The 17,610-nt window shown below is 34.3% G+C and overlaps 1 protein-coding gene across 19 annotated transcripts in view; it reads left to right on the plus strand.

Moving 5' to 3' along the window:
- Positions 1–17,610, plus strand: part of NRXN1 (neurexin 1) — a 633,366-nt gene that overhangs the window by 58,115 nt on the left and 557,641 nt on the right. For 12 of the 19 annotated variants that reach the window (XM_052667052.1, XM_052667120.1, XM_052667663.1 and 9 more), the window contains exons 3-4: positions 10,862–10,879; positions 15,158–15,187. The exons of 5 other annotated variants lie outside the window; for them this stretch is intronic. In XM_052667052.1, coding sequence (XP_052523012.1) covers positions 10,862–10,879; positions 15,158–15,187 — 48 coding nt within the window. The remainder of the gene's footprint in view (positions 1–10,861; positions 10,880–15,157; positions 15,188–17,610) is intronic. 2 more of the 19 variants (XM_052667173.1, XM_052668190.1) reach the window with 1 other exon arrangement.

Below are 17,610 nucleotides of genomic sequence, written 5' to 3' on the forward strand. Positions count from 1 at the left end.
GTCAGTATAGAATGTTAAGAGGTACAGTTTATGTGATAAAAGAAAAACATTTTAGATTTTGGCACTCTAGTTTTGGAGACAAATGCTTTTTTGAGGGAGTTTGTTTTAATGAAAGTAAGATGTGTTGGTTGTTTCCACATTTTCACATGCATTACAATCATGTTATAGGACATGTGCTTTGAATTTATTTATTTCTAATGAGTGAATGATTTACCAGCATTAGATGTGTCCCTTTTGAAATAAGTATCTTTCTCTTAACATGAGAAGGCATTTACTAAAAGGTGAAAAAATCAAATTGAAAAAAATGGGTCAAGCACCTTTTAGTTTCCTATATGAAAAGTTTACAGATGAAGTAATTTGAGTTATGTTTTGAGTGGCTTTTGCACAATTCTTTAATTATTGTATTTTGAAACAAACTAATTACAGAACTGTTCTTTGAAATATTTTCTTTTAACAAAAGAAAACAATTTCAGAATCCTAATAATTGATAATGCTTTTTCAGATTTCATAAACAGCTTCATATGAATTAGTTTTTGTTGTGTTGTTGATTTTCCTGAAATTCAGTGTTAACTATTTCTGTCCCTTGGCATAATATGGCATTTTGGATCAGTTTTGGTTTAGAAAAATTAAAAAGCTCTCCTGTGTTCAGTGTTGGGTTGTGTTCAGAAGGTTGTCCCTCTCAGTTTCTGTATGTATTAACAGATGAACCATATAACGCATCATTTATTGTTCACTGTGTTGGTTGTATTCATTACATTTTACATACTTGATATTGCATAAACTGTCGTTATTGTATGAATGAATCTGTATATATGTATGCACTCTGTATTTATATTCCATATAAACACAGATGCACCTTGCAGGCAAGGAAATCACAACAATTCCTCCTTGTTTAAATACGAATTTCTCTCTTAGGTGATAGTTTTTTCTTTGTTCAAGTCTTTATTATAAAGACTTGACTGAAAAAAAAAATACTCAAGAAATATTTGGAATTTGTTTGAGAGTTCTGTTAATCTGTGTACGTAGCTTATATGATACATGGTCCTTACTTTCCTGATTATGATGAGTTGAATTTCCTAATGACTTAAATAGTCTACCAGGGAGAAATTTTAATTAGGGTTTAGATGTTGAAGTTTTGCCACTTTGGGAACCTCAGTATTATTCTTCCTCGTGATGAATAAAAACTGGGAGGCAAGTGATATCTATGCTCATTTTAATAATGGACTGAGAGTCAGACAAGACTTCTATTGCCTATTGAGGTTTACTCTGTAGGGAAGTATTGCCCCTGTAAGACAGTTCGCTTCCTCCACTTAGCGTTAAAAATTTGTTCAAATAATGTAAGAGATATCATCTTAAGATGATGAAGTAACTGCAAAACTATACTATATAAGCAATATGTTCATTTCAGATGAATGAAGAACATTTCAGTATATATATATTTTTCCCTAGTATTCAACCAGCAAAATTTATGTCTCCTCAGCGGTTTTCTTCTGCATTTCTACATTTAGAAGTTCTCATCAATTTCCTTCTGAACTTCTATCTGACTTAGTTCCATCAAAAGCTATTACAGTATTCCCTGTAGTCACCTTAATATTTACTACAGGGCAGTGCATTATGGAAGCAACTTTTTGGGAGAAATTGTTATAATTGGTTCTGATAAAGTTTTAGGCCAGAAATAGGTCTTTGCTAAAAAATCCTACACTGAATTTCCATGGCAGCAGCTACTTTGTTGTTCTAACCAATTTACCATATCTAGAAGGTAACTCTAGAAGAGCTAACAATAGAAAAGATGCTCTACCACTTTTTCACTAGCAACATGCTGCTGTGGTGATGTTTTATAGCATGTTCATTTAGCAGAAAAATGTAAAATGAGTAAAGATTAGCATTGAAACATGTATCCAGGACATTTGTTTCGTAAGGGAACAAATGTGATAAGGAAAACTTGGAGAAGAGTGGATATTGATTAAATTGTTTCTTACCTAATTTGGGTTCTTTTTATATATGTCCACAAAATATGATTGTCTTGAGAATCTAATAGCGATAAAAATTTTAGTTGTGCAGTTCTGAGATGGTAACATTTATAGGACAAAAGTTAACGTAGCTAGCTGTGATATACTTTTGCAAAACCCTGGTTTTACACAGTAAGATCAGTATCTCCTTGTCAGAAGCTGCCTGTTTCACTAAGTCTAAACCAGTGCTCACAGGTTTTTAGAATCACTCAGTAGGCATACAGAAGTTATAGCATATCTGCTTATATGTCAAGAAAATAACTGGGGAACCAATTCCTATCAAAGTGATTAATGAACATTAGACATTGTTTTGAAAGCCCCTGTTTCCAAATTGCAATGTGTAGAAGTACTTTTTTTACATGTAGGAACTCAATTCAGTTATTCAAGTGCCTACAGAAAAGCTACATTGTTTATGAAAAAAAATGGGAAGAATTTAATATCAATTCCTACTTTGGCTAAGGAAGACGAGATTTAAAGGGAAGAAATATTGATTTTGTTTTCATTATAAAATTTCTTGTAATTAGATTTGTTTTCATTATGTTTAATTGCCACTTAATCAGAACAACGTTCACATTGAGCATTGCAATGACTGTGGACAAGCTGAGGAGAAAATCAAGTTCAGATCTTAAAAAAAAAAATAAAAAAATCAATTTTGTTTACATGCAGTTCTATATACCTGTGATTAAGTATTAATTTGATGTCATTTTAAACACTCTGTTACAGCCTTCTGACTTCCAGTGTACAGTTACACTCATGTCAGAAGAAATTTCCATTTTAGCCAGATAAAATTTGTTCTGTACTGTTTTAAGGGCTTTTCAGATACTGTTATTACTCTATTTATAGTTCTGTACAGGGCATCTTCTACATTTTCAGTTACTAACTCTGAAGATAACTTCATCCCACATAATTTCAACTGCTTGTGTTAAAATCACAGCACCCAAGCATTTCCTGAATACAATAAAAGAAAGAATGAAAGTACAAAAGCATGGCCAAAAAAATTTTGCTTGGTTCCTATTAATTTTGGTGTTCTGTTAATCTAGCTAGGCACAATGCTGCCATCTGGTTCGAAAAGGACCTCTGTTGTTTGACCACTAAACAGCATTTCTACTCACTGTCTCAGATCTCAGTGACTCTTATTGCATTAATAGGGCTAACAGATTGGTTTTGCTGAAAGGATGATTGGAGGACAGGGATTTGATTTCTTCCGATAGGAATTCGAGCTTGATTTTGTTGTGTCTTGTATAGACATAATTGAATACAAAAGCATAGCACAACAAGGAATTGGATTTACTGGGCTATTTTCTGCTCTCATTTATACCTAAAAGGAATAACTAACTCTGAAAAATTCTTGATTCCTCATTTTTTTCAGGAGTTGTTGAAATAATTTATGATTTTTTAAAGATTATTTTCAGAACAGATGTTTGTAAGATAGAAATCTCTTTGTCACTCTGCATCACTCTTATAGTAGGAACAAATTATGTCCTCTGCCAGTCTGAAAAATTCATCCTCTATGAAAGATTTTGATTCACGTATACTGAAAAGACACTTTTTGTCACATATGCAGCAGGGCTAAGCAGAAGACCCAAAGGAATAATAATAGCAGTAGGTAGAAAAGATGAGTTATGGTAAAATATGCAACCAAGCAAAGCTGACTGTATATGGTCAGTCCTTAATTCCAGTTAGTGTGTCCATTTTCCACTATTGGAAATAAATTAGTGTTTACAACCATGTCATAAAGCACAAATCAAGATAAAGTGCTTAGAGCCCAGAGATTTTAAATGGAAATGGAATGTTTCCAATTCACAAAAATAGTACAAAAAGCTAAATGGTAAAAGAGGAATCATTCTTAAACAGTATCAAATTACAACATCAGATTGGAAGACATGGATTTAAATTTTATTTAATTTTCTGCTTGAACGTAGGGATGAAAACATTTTATGGAGTAGCCTTTAAGCACTGGGGATGAAGCATTTTTCTTTGACTTGCCTTCGCTTATGCAGATCCATTGTGTCTATTATTAATATTACTAAATTCAATTATTAAAACACCTTTGATATCACTTTTGGTTCCTTGTTGTGGTTATTGCAGCTATGATGCTCATGTAAGAACATTTGTTCCAGTGACTAATAAGAAAATTTTTAAAGCACTCACTTGTTTCAGCAGGCCTGAAGTTTAGAGCATCTGAGAATAACCAGATCCAATTTAGAGAGAAAGAATGAAATTTAGTAAGGTGAAAAAATAAGGCCAAATTCAAATTTCTTGGGACTAAAATATAATTAAAAAGCCATCATTTTTATGTCTATATCATGAACTCTCCCCTGAGTCCATACAAGTTTATTTAGAAATATGGTGCAAATTGGTAAAAGAAAAAGACTTTCTAAAATTGTCACTGCTGGGAAGTAGTATTGAAAAACAAACTGAAAGCATCGAAGAGTCGCCTATTTGTTTATTACTGTAAAAGCTTTCAATGTTTCTGTCTCTATTCAAATGTGCAGTATCTAAAAACGTGTAACAGTAAAATAACCATAGAGTAATAACCTTAAATTAGATTGCTGCTGAATGATTTCACATTTGCTACACTTGTGTTGGTATGAGATAGAAGTGTGGTAAAGGTGCTTGGGAATCAAACAGCACAAAAATATACGGCTTCAGAATGAGTCTTAATTTATGTCTTGTTGATTTTGATGCTGTTTGTCTTCTGTAGGCAACTTGAGAGGATATTAGAAAATATTTCAGCATTGCCTGTTATATTCGAATTCTTCATGAGAAACTTTTTCAGTGACCTCTTTCACCATTGCAAAGGATGTAGAGATTGGTTCAGAAAAAGAAAATACAGTTTATTTGAAAAATTGTTGTGCTTTACAGGGTGTCAGAGTGTTGCTGCTGTTTATGCTCAGTTTCTGTTCTCACTTCATGAAAGATAACTCAAACATTCATAAAAAGGCATAAATGACAGTTAGGAGAATATTAATCTGATTTTTTTTTAGATGGCAAAAGATGGAACTTCTTGCAGTGATTGCAACAGTACCCAAAAGCATGTGATTGGAACAGCTTCTATTGGGCAAAGGCTTAGTCTCAAGACTTTAAGGAATAATTTCCCAGGGTTCCCAGTGCTTAATTTATCTTTCTTTCAGTTTGAACTTTTCTGGCTATTGATCCCAATGTTTGTCTGGGTCAAAGGACTTCAAGGTATCAGAAAACTTTTTTGCATCGTTGGTAGTTATTGACTGAGTACAAGACACCTCTTAATCTTGTCTTTGATATATTCCATAGATTGATCACCTCAGGGCTTTTGTTGTAAGTCACAGTAGCTATGTTTTCTGAGTTTTTTGATGCTGTATATGACTGTGATAAAAGTTTTTCTGTAACCTCTTTCATTTTTCTCATCTTTTAAACATACGAACAGTGAATTCAATATAGTAGTGATTTTAGTTGTACCACAAAAAGTAATGCCATCTTCTATTTCTGTTAATTATTTTATTTCATCCAAAACTTTCAATGCCTCTGTTAGTTGAAGCTTCACACTAAGACCTCATTTACAGTTATTTAAATAAAATTACCTTGTTATTTCATTGTTCATACGCTTGGGATATAGACCCCTCTCCTGAAATGATGGCCTCACCCCAAGTAGAGTCAGAGATGTTAGTAGATTTTACAGGGGTGTGCTGAATTTGAGGCTCAGAAAATATTAGGCTTATCTTCAAAGAAGATAGGTCTTCTGTGCTTCTTATGGTATTGTAGCTTTCTCCTAAGTCTAGTGCAGGGCGTTCCACAAGAGAAGGGATCTTCACAAAGGTGTAGATAGAAAATGGAGCTAGCATAGAACCAAATTAGGTTTATTTGGTAGAAATGTTTATTTCCCTCTTCTATCAAAAATTCATTACCATCTCTAATATAGTATTTTTCTGCACTGAAAGATGTCTTGAATTGGTCAATTCAAAAGTGTGTGGAATCTGGGCAAGTCTGTCCATTGAATTCAAACCAGATAGAGCCATGGTGTCAAATCATCTGGGAACATGGGAACTTGTGTGCTCTTTTCCTTTGAGTCTGTGGATTTGCAAATTCTGCAGATGGGCCAAATATGGTCCTATGAGCCCGAGCTGTAGAAAATGCACTTTCCCCATTTACTCAGTAATCAAGTAGAAAGCTAAAATAGAATCCAAGTTCTGTAATAGGCAACTTTGTAATACATTTCGAATTTATTACAATTATGGTCAATATACAAAATATTTAGAGGGTTGATTCTTTTTTCTTATTACTTTTTATGTATGTGTGCATGCTTTTTTTTCCAAAAGTAAAGAAATATATGCAAGTAATCCTAGTGGAATTCATCAGATTCGCAGAATTTGATAAGACCAATACTATTAGCCATTGTTTTTTAATATGTTCCTTTAGTTCATCGTTATTGAAGCCACGTCTGTGCTTGTTTTATAATATTCTTCATACTTTCATACTCTTTCCAAATAATTTCTTTTGAAGAAGGTTTTACTAAAGCAATTTCTCTGATAATTTGAGAAACTGATGGGGCAGACTAAGTCACTAAATCCAAAAGATCCTGGATAATATCCATTAAAAAAAAAAAGCTGTCTCTTGAAATGATGTTTTCCAGGACATTTTTAAGACAATGCATTTATAAAAAAGTATACCTGGAAATTGTTCTTTGGGAAAACAAAATATCATGTCTTGAATTTCTAGCTGTCATTTTTATTGCAAGACCACTGCAGAAAATCAGCCTTTATTTCAGGCTACTTCCTCACTATTCCTGCTATTGAACATCTTATGAAAATTCATAGACTCTGTCTGTGGTATACTTCATCGTTGCCAAATGTGATTAAACTGTGATTCAGATGAGAAAAAAAAATATCAAAATGCCTTTTCTAATATGCTCCTTCTTATTACGTTATTTCTGGAATCATATTTCTGTAACTTCATGAAACTAACATATTCTTTCATCTGTTTATCATGACCATGCTGTCCTTTTATAATTGTCAGGACAAATAACATGCTCTGTGTGGACAAGGTGTAAATATTCCAGCAGAAGGAAAAATGTAACAACAGGAGAAACAAAAAACCATAATAAGAACATTCATTTTTTTAAAAAGAATCAAGGTTTCCATGAAGCATCGTCAAGTATTACAGTGATTTTTGAATTAATAAAAACATCCTTTAAAAATATGATTCACATTTGTATATCGCAGAATCGAAGTAATAGGCTACCATAATGGGGGTTCATTGGTCTTTTGTTGCAAAAAATATGGAACTTTTAGCTCAGTATGGACAGCCTGGGACAATTCATCCAAAGATAACAGCCAGATTCACAGCCTGTGTAAGTTGTTTAGTTCTACTTATTTCAACAATGTCATGACAGATATAAGTCAACTGAATATTTGACATATAGACATATGAAGTCAACAGATTACACCAGTAGAGCTGAGAGAAGAATTTGGCTAAAGAAGCTAAGCTGTAAACATAGAAATTACAAGTGCAATTTAGGATTATTGCTGGTAGAGGTGAGGTCTAGGAATGGGTGTTTGAGATCTGTCTGACTCTTGAGCTAGCTAGGTGCAACATGAAAATTGAGGACTTTTCATATCCAGTAGAAGTAAGTATATTGAGGAGAAAATCATGTAGTGGAGCAGACTGGAAGGTCATTTTGTACCTCCACTGTTTCACTGGCAAACTCTTTTAGACCCTCACCTTATATCTGGGCTGTGCACTGGTGAATACTGCTGTTCGAAAGAGAAAAGAGTAAAAGCTGTGCTATGTGAATGTTTGCAGCTTTGAGGGGATTGGTACCAAGCCTCTGCTTCCACTAATATTAGTATCTGTATCCAATAAGGTCCTCCAGGGTGGATGAATGTGAATGTGGGAAGTAGCAGAAATATTCTACAAAGCTCTTCTTACCTCCAGCTACATGGATTTTACATCAGCGCAACTCTAGTGACATAAGTACGGTTGCTCCTGGTTTATACTCATGATTGACCGAGGAAAATTTGTTGCCCGTAAACTGCAAACTTATGACATCGGTGGTACACATATGGCTTTCGAAGATTTTCTTTCTTTCTTTAAAGAGTGACTTCCTCATTTCTACTTAGAATAATAGGGCATGCTGAGAATACGGTGAGCAGGAAAGTAAAGCTAACGTTAGTGATATGGAAGTATGTGAGACAGAACAGGAAATACCTTAAATAAATAATAGTGTTAAATGCTAAACTAACATAAAAACCTTGTAAAGTATCATAAATAATCTTAACAAAACATTTTCTTATACTGCAGAACTGTTAAATTTTTTTAACTTATCCAGACAGAAATGTAAGAAAGAATGATTTTTTTTTTTAAGTTGTGTATGGGTTTGGCTACGCATACATGGTTTTATTCACAGAGCAGAAATCCAGCACTTTTGATTTTATTTAATTTGAAACGTTTTGACAATTTAATTTACTGTCACATAAAAAATTAATCATCAGACATTTAGGGGAAGCTACTCAGACATTAAGTGTAAGTCTTTCTGGTGACAGAGCCATCAAGTAAAGACATACCAAACACTGCTAAGAACTATATATGGTCCATGTTATAATACAAAATGTGCTAAGCCATCTAACAGACTTAGTTTAACTATTTACCCATGACATCATTATAAGAGCTCTCCCTTTGATTTTGACATCATAAGCTAGAGCTTGCCTTTCAGTGAGTTTGGGCACTGATTTTTAGTAACTGGAAGCTGTGCTGAGTATGGCCAACAAAGCAAATAATATCTCAGTATCAGTATTGCAGTTCAGCTTCAATAAGAAAAACTAAATGAAAGAGCTTGTAGTTATACTAGTACTACAACTGAAATAACAATATCGTTTTCCATGAAGTTTGAGGTCTGTTGTGCTTAAAGACCTGAAATTATTTGCACTTCAAGGAAAAAGACTCTTCCAGAAAATTTTGTCTATTAAGTAGACTTACTACGCAGCTATTAGAATATAGTGTCTTTATCTTGTGAGACTGGTGTTTTTCATTTTCTTAGTAAGCCTTGTTTGGTTTGTTGATCTTCAAGTATTTATTTGCAAAAGGCATATTGGTTTTCACAAACATATTTTTTTCTTTTTCTGACTTACTTTCGTAAATGCATGAACCACTGTGTACCCTTTGCACTTTGATAAAAAAAAAAAAAAAAGAGATCCAAGAGATCATTTTCAGAAGTCTCAGTTGAGAGTGTCCGTGTGCATGGAAAAGGTGATTTATAATATCTTAAGATGAAAAACTTTGTGAAGTCAGTCTTATAAGTACTACAGCCAAGAACTGAGAGATGTAGGGCCCTACGTATTCACTATCACAGTAACTGTTATTTTTAAATAGGTAAGATTTTCAAATATTTCTTTGAAAACAGTCTAGCCATGCTGATATTTTGCAACCTTTTGTATTAGCTTATAAAAACTTACCGTAATGAAAAGTGATGCATTCTAGCAGGAAATTACTATGCAGAAGTAGTATCAGTGAGCCAAGTTCTGTGTAATTCATTTTATTGATGCTTGGTTTACGATGTATACAAATTAGTTTAGATCACATTTTCATATAGGTATTTTCATGTAGGAAGATTTTATGGGAAATAACCTGTAATGACAGCATTGGACTACAATTTACAATTGTTTCTCAGTGCTTGCTGACCACCAAGTATTGGTGGAGATCAGACAAGCTCTAGGACAAGAGTTCCCAAGGAGTCTGACTGCCATGTTTTCACCCTTCCCATCCCTTTCCCACTTCTTTGTTCTTTTTGCACAATCCGTTTCCATGACCCTAGTGTTGTTTTTCCTTTGTAATTTTACCTTCCACATTTTCTCTTCTCTGAGATCCATTTGTACTCTCCTATCCTCTCCTCAGTCAAAATCATAATGGGCAACAGAGATGTACTTCCTCAAAATCACTTAAAAAAGTGATAGACCTGAGGAGTACAGAGACTAGCACATGTACTGGGATACTGAGTCTGTTTCTTTGAATTCTGTCCACTTTATTGGCTGAGACTCAGCTCCTACTTCTGTCTCATTTTGTGGGATTTAGAGGAAACTTCTTTCTTGCATCCCAATACGGGGCTGGGGTTAAGGGTAAAGATATTTGATAGTTTCTTGTTGATAGCAGCATTTACTTAGGCACAACACCCTTTTACCTTAACTGAGGGCAAAACTGATGCATGAAATTGCCGTGGCCTTTGCTAGCTATGCAACTGGCTGAGATATAAATGATTTTTAAGATGTACAAGATTCTGGTGCTAACAATTGTTGGGAGATATGATCCTACACACAATCCTGAATAAGGCCACCCAGTTTAACTGACAGACGTTGCACACTGGGTTCTGAGATTTGACTAGAATGAGTGCCTTAGTAGTGCAAGGATGGCCACAATACTTGCTTTAACATCTTCACGTTGCATTCTGTAGCTTAAGTTATCTTGTTTGATCTGTTTAAAGTAGTCTACTTCATACAGATCATTAAGGAAAATTCAGAATGGGAAAGTAGAAGCAAATGAACTTAGATTCCCCATCAGAAATAAGTGATGGTTTTAGAATATATAGATAAAAAACTCTTACAAGAAGATATATTGACTTATGAATAATAATTACTGAACTTGCAAGGAGTTGCAGTAATTCCTTTAAAATTATGGCACTTTGTAAAGAACATTCTTTTATTTGTTAAATAGGGGAAACACTGCTTCCCTGGTGCTTTTGTTTTTCACTCTGGACTGTAGCAATGGAGCACTTGCATGTTGTGTTTGATGCCTTGCATGATAAAGACATGCAAAGGCAAGTTCCAGTCTGCATGCTGCTTAATGAATGTTTTCCTTTTCTCTCCTTCCCTGTTATGTGCTTACAGAAGACAACTATGTGGAAGGTGGGTGCTTTCTTACCTTATTTTCCTAAGCTCTTGTTTTACCCCTTTGTTTAGTGGTTTTTTCCCTTCTGCTTAGTGTTATAAAAGTACACATAACATTCAGTACGGTAAGTTGCACTTTTTTTACCTGTAAAGGTATACAAGTTTATTAAATAAGTGTGATTTCTTTTTCCATACAGAACACAAGCAAAGCCCTATGTTAATCTTGACTATATTGATGTAATTCCTGAATAACTTCACTGAAACAATATGAATATATCACTCTATACATCCTTCAAGAGATCTGCAGAAAGACTGATTCCTATTCATGTTCTGTATGAAAAACACTTCAAGAAAATATTTTTTCTTCAACATGGAGCATAAATCCTTCTCATAAGAATGGAATGCATGTTAAATATCTGTATTTTGGTTGCTTAGGAAAATGAAAAGCGCTTTTCTCCTTAGTCTTGCTTACTGTACTCTCCTTTACAGCACAAAGTTTTAGATAAAAGCTTTATCTGTCTAACTTTTCAACATGATAAACTCTGCCTTTTGGACTTTGTGAAAGAAGAGTTGTGATTTTAGTAATAATGCTGGTATGTAATTAAGACCCATTAAGGAAAATGTGTCACAGGGCAGTGGAAATTAAAACACAATGCTTCCTAGCCTGAATGTTGGTAAGTATGTCCATTAGCTGGTAAAACATGTTTGAGTGAGTTTTACACTTCACAGATCAGTTTTTGTTAGGAGTCAGTACTGCCCTTTTGTTCATGAGCCAAAGGGTGCAGGTGCTTTTTAAAGTACAAGAGCTTTAAAAATCCTTTCTTAATCTTTTCATATTTAATAAATTGCTATTTAAAATGATTTTACCTTTTAAAATGGAATTATAACTTTTTTTTCCCAGTAGTTTAAACACTTTCTTGAAATATAGGATTTTGTAAGCTGACATATGTGCAGTGAGACTGCCCTGACACTGCTGTGACCCATAGTGCAGGAGACAGACACCATTGGGCCTGAGGTTATTAAGGATTGAAGGCAATCGGAACCACTGCTCACTGGCAACTCTCTTAAAATGCCTGCCAATATCAGTACCATGTTCCCCTATGCCACTATACTGAAAGGCAAAGTGAGATATTCAGATTTAGCACATACATGATGCTGTGCAACTTTATTAAAAATACATGTTACCAGTAAGAGAAGTTTTAGGTTATTTTGATGCTTTAATTGCATGCAATGTCAAGAACATACAGATCAGAACAACTCTGTTTTCATTGTGAAATAGAAATTTATTCAACAACACAGGGATAGGATTTATAACTCAGAAGCACAAAAGGCAAGAAATAGGTAACTAATATTATGTTTGACCTATGCATGAAATTCTCACTGGTGTCAACATGAGGTTCGATTGTGAATTAAGATCATTACAACTAGATGAGGTGGTTCAGTTTCATTTCACATACTCATTTATGCACAGCAGTGCAAGATAAGACCTGGGTAACACTTAATCCAGGAGTTGCCTGAATCTAATTCTTAAAATTGCACACTTACATTTATTCCAACACAAGTCTGGATACATATGCATACATTAGATTTGCAAAAGATGTATATCTAAAGAGTAGAAGCATGGAACGTATATCCTAATCAGAACTGGGAAACTGAGCAAGTTTTTCATCTTTGAATTCTTTGATATCTGAATATTTCCTTAAATTAAAGAAAAGAAAGGAAAGGATTTTAGTATTCATGAAGTGGAATTTGATGGTGTAAAAAAGTTACATTGTACTCATTTTGTTAAAATTGTGCTAGGGTTGAACATGTTCACTGCAAGTTCACCATGTTTAAAATTTTCTTTGGCCTGTGCTCTGCATGGAACTTACACACAAGGTTATGAAAATAGCCTCTCTTCATGCTATTTTCCCTTATCCCATTTTGTGCCCCTCGACTTTCGTGCCAAGTTCAGTATAAATATGAAATGGATCACACATGCATACAGGAGGTATTCCTACTGAATCTTTAATTTCTAATTCACAAAGAAAAGGCTTTTATCATTCTGATTATGAAGGAATGGTGCACAAATGAATATTATTAATGTTTGGCATGCTTATATGTGGCCTGTCAAAACTAGATCTTTCTTTGACCATCTACTGTGGTTGTCTCAATTATAAGCACACAGTCATGTTGAAAATCTCGCAGTGATTGCTGTCATGGTGGGTTTATTTGTATCATTTTAAACCCCTCTACGGAGTAAACAGGTACAGTAACAGCAATTCTTCACTCTTCCACAGTCTTCATCCATAGATTGAAAAATATAAAATGAGGTAAGTAACATTATATACTCATAGCAAGTAAGTATAAGTAAGATTACTGCTTCAAAAATAAGTAGCATACAAATGAAGCAAAATGCAGTGCCTGAGAACTAGTACTACCTTTTTTTAATTGATGGCTGTTTGGTTTGAGCAGTGCATTTTTTTACAGACACTGGCTTCCTATTTTTAGTTGAACAGCACTGTAAGTGACTCTTAAAATTCAAGTGGTTTCTATGATGTTTTCAAGAGGCTTTTCTGCCATTGTGGTTTTTTTTTTTCAAATTATATAAAAATCACAAGTTTACAACCGACCATGCTCACATGCGGTATTACTAAAACTAGTAGATATCAAGCAGTGGTCATCTCCTGAAGCTCAGCTTTTTATTTAGGTCCTTATAACTATAAAAGTCAAGCTAGGAAGAGATTACCTTCTATTTTTCCGCTAGGAGTCACAACAGTCTTTACAGTTTGTGTTTTCAGTGTGTCTCAGTTGCAGCTAAGCTAATATAGGAAGAACATTTAGGAATATTTCTCCTAACTGCAGCATAGCCGTGAGGTACTTACCAGTAATGCTTACATAGGCATCCCTTCAGTATCACATTCAGCTCGTGCATTCATTGGTGTGAGCCTTGGATCCTCCCAGTAGTTACAGAGCACTGTAATTTTAAATGAATCTACTGCTCAAGATATGGGGCACATCAGGCCTTCCGGTTCAATTTGCCTCCAGGAATGGTGACGCTAAAAAGCACTCATTCAGCAAAACCTTTGTTAGCCTATTTGAAACATCACTTGAGATCTTGAACTGATGTGAAATCTGATTGCAGTTGGGAGTATCTTCTTTGAAATACCCCCAGGTACGATGAGTCATTTGTGCACCTAATTTTCTTTGTGAAGTAGAAATCACAGGAGCTCTCTAGGAAATCTGCTTTCCAATCAGGAGTAGGATATTTTATTGCACACCTTCTTTGTGTGAATTAACTATAACTAATTGCAAATAAGAAAATAGTGTATCATTTTTACAGTTGATGGAGAAGATAAGCACAAGCAATTAAGAACTTTTAAAATGGATTCTAAATGATTTAAGCTCAATGAGAATAAACCTGATGTGAAATGTGGAAAGTCTTTTTTCTGTACAAAATTTCTTCCTTCACCATGTTATTCTCAGTGAGGATATAAGTATCATTTCATTATTGTGTGTTAAAAAAGATGAATATTTTTGGTTAAAGATTAACTAAATTTGGCTCTGGTTGAGTGATTATCATTACGGCCATCTGTTTTGAAATGTCACTAGATCTATAGTGGTATGATTGGATTTGATCTCAAACTACCAATATAAAGCAAAATGTAATTCCTCACAGATTTATGAAGCAAATTCAGAAGTTGTCACTTAAATTTTCTGAAATTTTCTTTGCTCTGTGTTTTGTACTGCATATATAGTAATTTGCTTCCTCTGGAATGTATTCATTCTACTCTCACATTTCACACAAATAAGGAGACATCCCTTGCATTATCATTTCAATGTGATAAATAAATTTTGTTTTAATTACCTGAAATGCTCATTTTTTATGAGGGGAAAAAGACCAGACCCAGCCCATTTTTCAGGTTTACACTTTCCAGGTTTTTAACCTTTTGTAAGTAGAGGACGGGAAGCCCTCCTCCTAGCAAAGTATTCAAAGCAATATCATGAAAATACAATAAAGACAGATTATTAAAGGATTTGGTTGGATCTGGAAGCATTCTAGTATTTTCTGCCATCCCAACTATTGCACAGAAGAAATACACAGCAAAACAGTACCCAGTGTTTGAATTGCAGTTCTATTTCTCATAGCCCAAAGCATTCCAACCAGTGGCTGAAAAATGCTCTTTGATTTCTGTCTGTGGTACAGACATCTCATAGGAAACAGATGCCTGTCACAAAACATTTTTGTCACTGTGACAACACCACCTTCCCATGCTCCCTTGTTCATTGCTGACTGTGCTCTTGTTTCCCTTCAAGGTCTGGCGCACCTGATGATGGGCGACCAAGGTATGGGCTCTGTTCCTTTTCCACTCTGCTTTCATTGTTTCTTCTTGTTCTGTAGCTGCTTTAAATCCATCACTGCAAACGATGGGCAAATGCTTGAAGGCTGTCTTTGGCTGCAAATAAACACATGGTTTTAGTCACATCTTTCCTTATTTCATTTTTTTTTCTTTTGTTTGCTCTGTAAGCTTTTGTCCTTCCTGCCTCCTGAACTCCCCCTCTCGCAATATGATAACTGAAAAGAGGTGAGAGAAATAAGAAGGTGTTTAAGAAAATGTCATGTATTTATCCGAAAATACAATAACGGGTGATTCTATAAAAGATAAATGAATCGCAAGAGCGCTCTTCGGAGTTCCTGGGAGAAGATACTGAGCTTGTCACACTGTACGCCTTGAAGAGTGCATTTACCTTAATGCATGGCTGAGTGGAATTTGCAGAAAGCACCTGCTCCTGGCTTCTGGAATGCTGAGAGTACAATTTTGCCACCTAAAGAAATCAGTGGCTTTTCTTCTCCTAACTCATTGTTCCCTGTTACTTTTCTGTCACTTTTTCTTATCTAAGCATGGGTTATTTCTGTGTTTCGCTGCATGTACATGACTGGAAAAAAAAATAAACTAAATCTGTAATATGACATTGATTGCATCTCCATTTGTCTTCAGACCTTAAACTTTGTCCCTTTTCATGTTTAAATATTAGTGCATTTACATATAACTCACAACTCTTACTGTTGTTTCTCTCCTCTTCTTATTCTCTTTTTGTCTGGAAATGCTTTCTTCATGGAACCATTTCACCAAATCCATAGGTAAAAGTAAAGGTATTACATGATTTTCTTTATTTTTTAATGCCATCAGTATACTTTAATGTATGTCTAAGTAATGCAAATAAATGTAAATCTTTTTGCACTGAGGTAGGTATATTTTAAGTAAATATTTCATGGATGTTGAGGTAAGGAGAAGTATCTAAAGGATAAGCTGTTGTTTTTAACGGTTACCTCCTGGTTTTGCGAGAGATGTAACATGTGGCAGTGATAAAGGAGGCTACAGTTATAGAAAGCATTCGGAATGAAATGACAACCATGTTTTGAGGTATGCATTTTTCTGTTCTCAAAGAATTGTAGTTTAAACCACCAGGAATAGGAAAAAAAACAAAACAAAACAAAACAAAAAAAAACACATAATGTTGTTCAACAGAAATTATCTGGAGATAATCTGTCCAGGGCCCATACACAGCTCCATGTAAGTTTTAAATCCCAACTGACTTCAGCAAGTCTCTGCTATCAGGTGGTCACTTTTGCCCTGAGATTTTTCTTGTAAGTTAATAACTTTGATTGTATCTGAGACAAGAATTGGAGAAAGGAACAATGAAAAATGAACGCTAAAGTGAAGTGTGGATTTTATTTCAGATTTTGTTACTCAGTTTTATTTTTTGGTGTGAACAATGGCAGCTATATTTACTTCCTTCTTTCTGCAGGGAACATGTGAAGTAGGGTCAAGATTTTTTCCTGTATAATTAAACGCCTTGTTTTGCTATGAGGATACGTGCAGACATCATGTCCATACATTCTTATGATAAGAAGTTGTTTTTTTAATGTTAGTAAATCTGTGTTATAGAGTAATGATATAGTTCTGTTTATCCTAAATCCGTGTCAGGGTGTGCCAACTCTGGGTAAATATCAGAAAGCCAATTTGTGTCATAGTACTTCGCTAACTATTCAAACTAGAAACAAACTTCCATGTATCTTGCTGTCTTGTCTGATGTAGTGTTTCCAAACCTAGAAAGTACATGTGATGCAAAGCCTGTAGTTGCAGTCCTGTAGTGTCTCCTTCCTCATATCAGACTTTCTGGAGATACTACTTACTTAGCTATCACCAGCAAAATATTAAAGGGTTATGAGTGTTCTGAACACATAAATCTTCTTGCTTAGGAAGTTTTAAGGAAGTAGACTAAAACCTGGTTTATTTATTTCTTACAGGATTGTTTTGTTTCTTCCTTGGTTGATTTTTTTTGCTTTTTTCTTAACAGTACCTTGTACATATGACTTCCTTATTCCTTATTATGAATACTTCATTACATAATGATAGATGTTTTTGTTGGAGTTACCCTAAAGTGACATTTTGTAGCAACCAAATCTTGACATTTTTGATCATTTTTGTTATTATTAAGGATTATTTTTTCAAGCTTACTCTATACACAGAATAATATATACATCAGTGAAGGTTTTTTTTGTTGTTGTTTAAAAGGGCGAAAGCATGTAAATATGAATAAATGATTAACAGTTGATATAGAAAGCAGATTTTAGAAAAAAATATCATGCAATGGTTGGGTATTTTTTATTTTTATTTTTTAAAGGCTTAACAGTTATATTCACAGAAAATGACATTGGTTATACTAGCTACATTTAATGTGTAACAATGTACTACATGAACACA

This window comes from Tympanuchus pallidicinctus, unplaced genomic scaffold (assembly GCF_026119805.1).
Source record: "Tympanuchus pallidicinctus isolate F22 unplaced genomic scaffold, pur_lepc_1.0 scaffold1, whole genome shotgun sequence".
Taxonomy (NCBI): domain Eukaryota; kingdom Metazoa; phylum Chordata; class Aves; order Galliformes; family Phasianidae; genus Tympanuchus; species Tympanuchus pallidicinctus.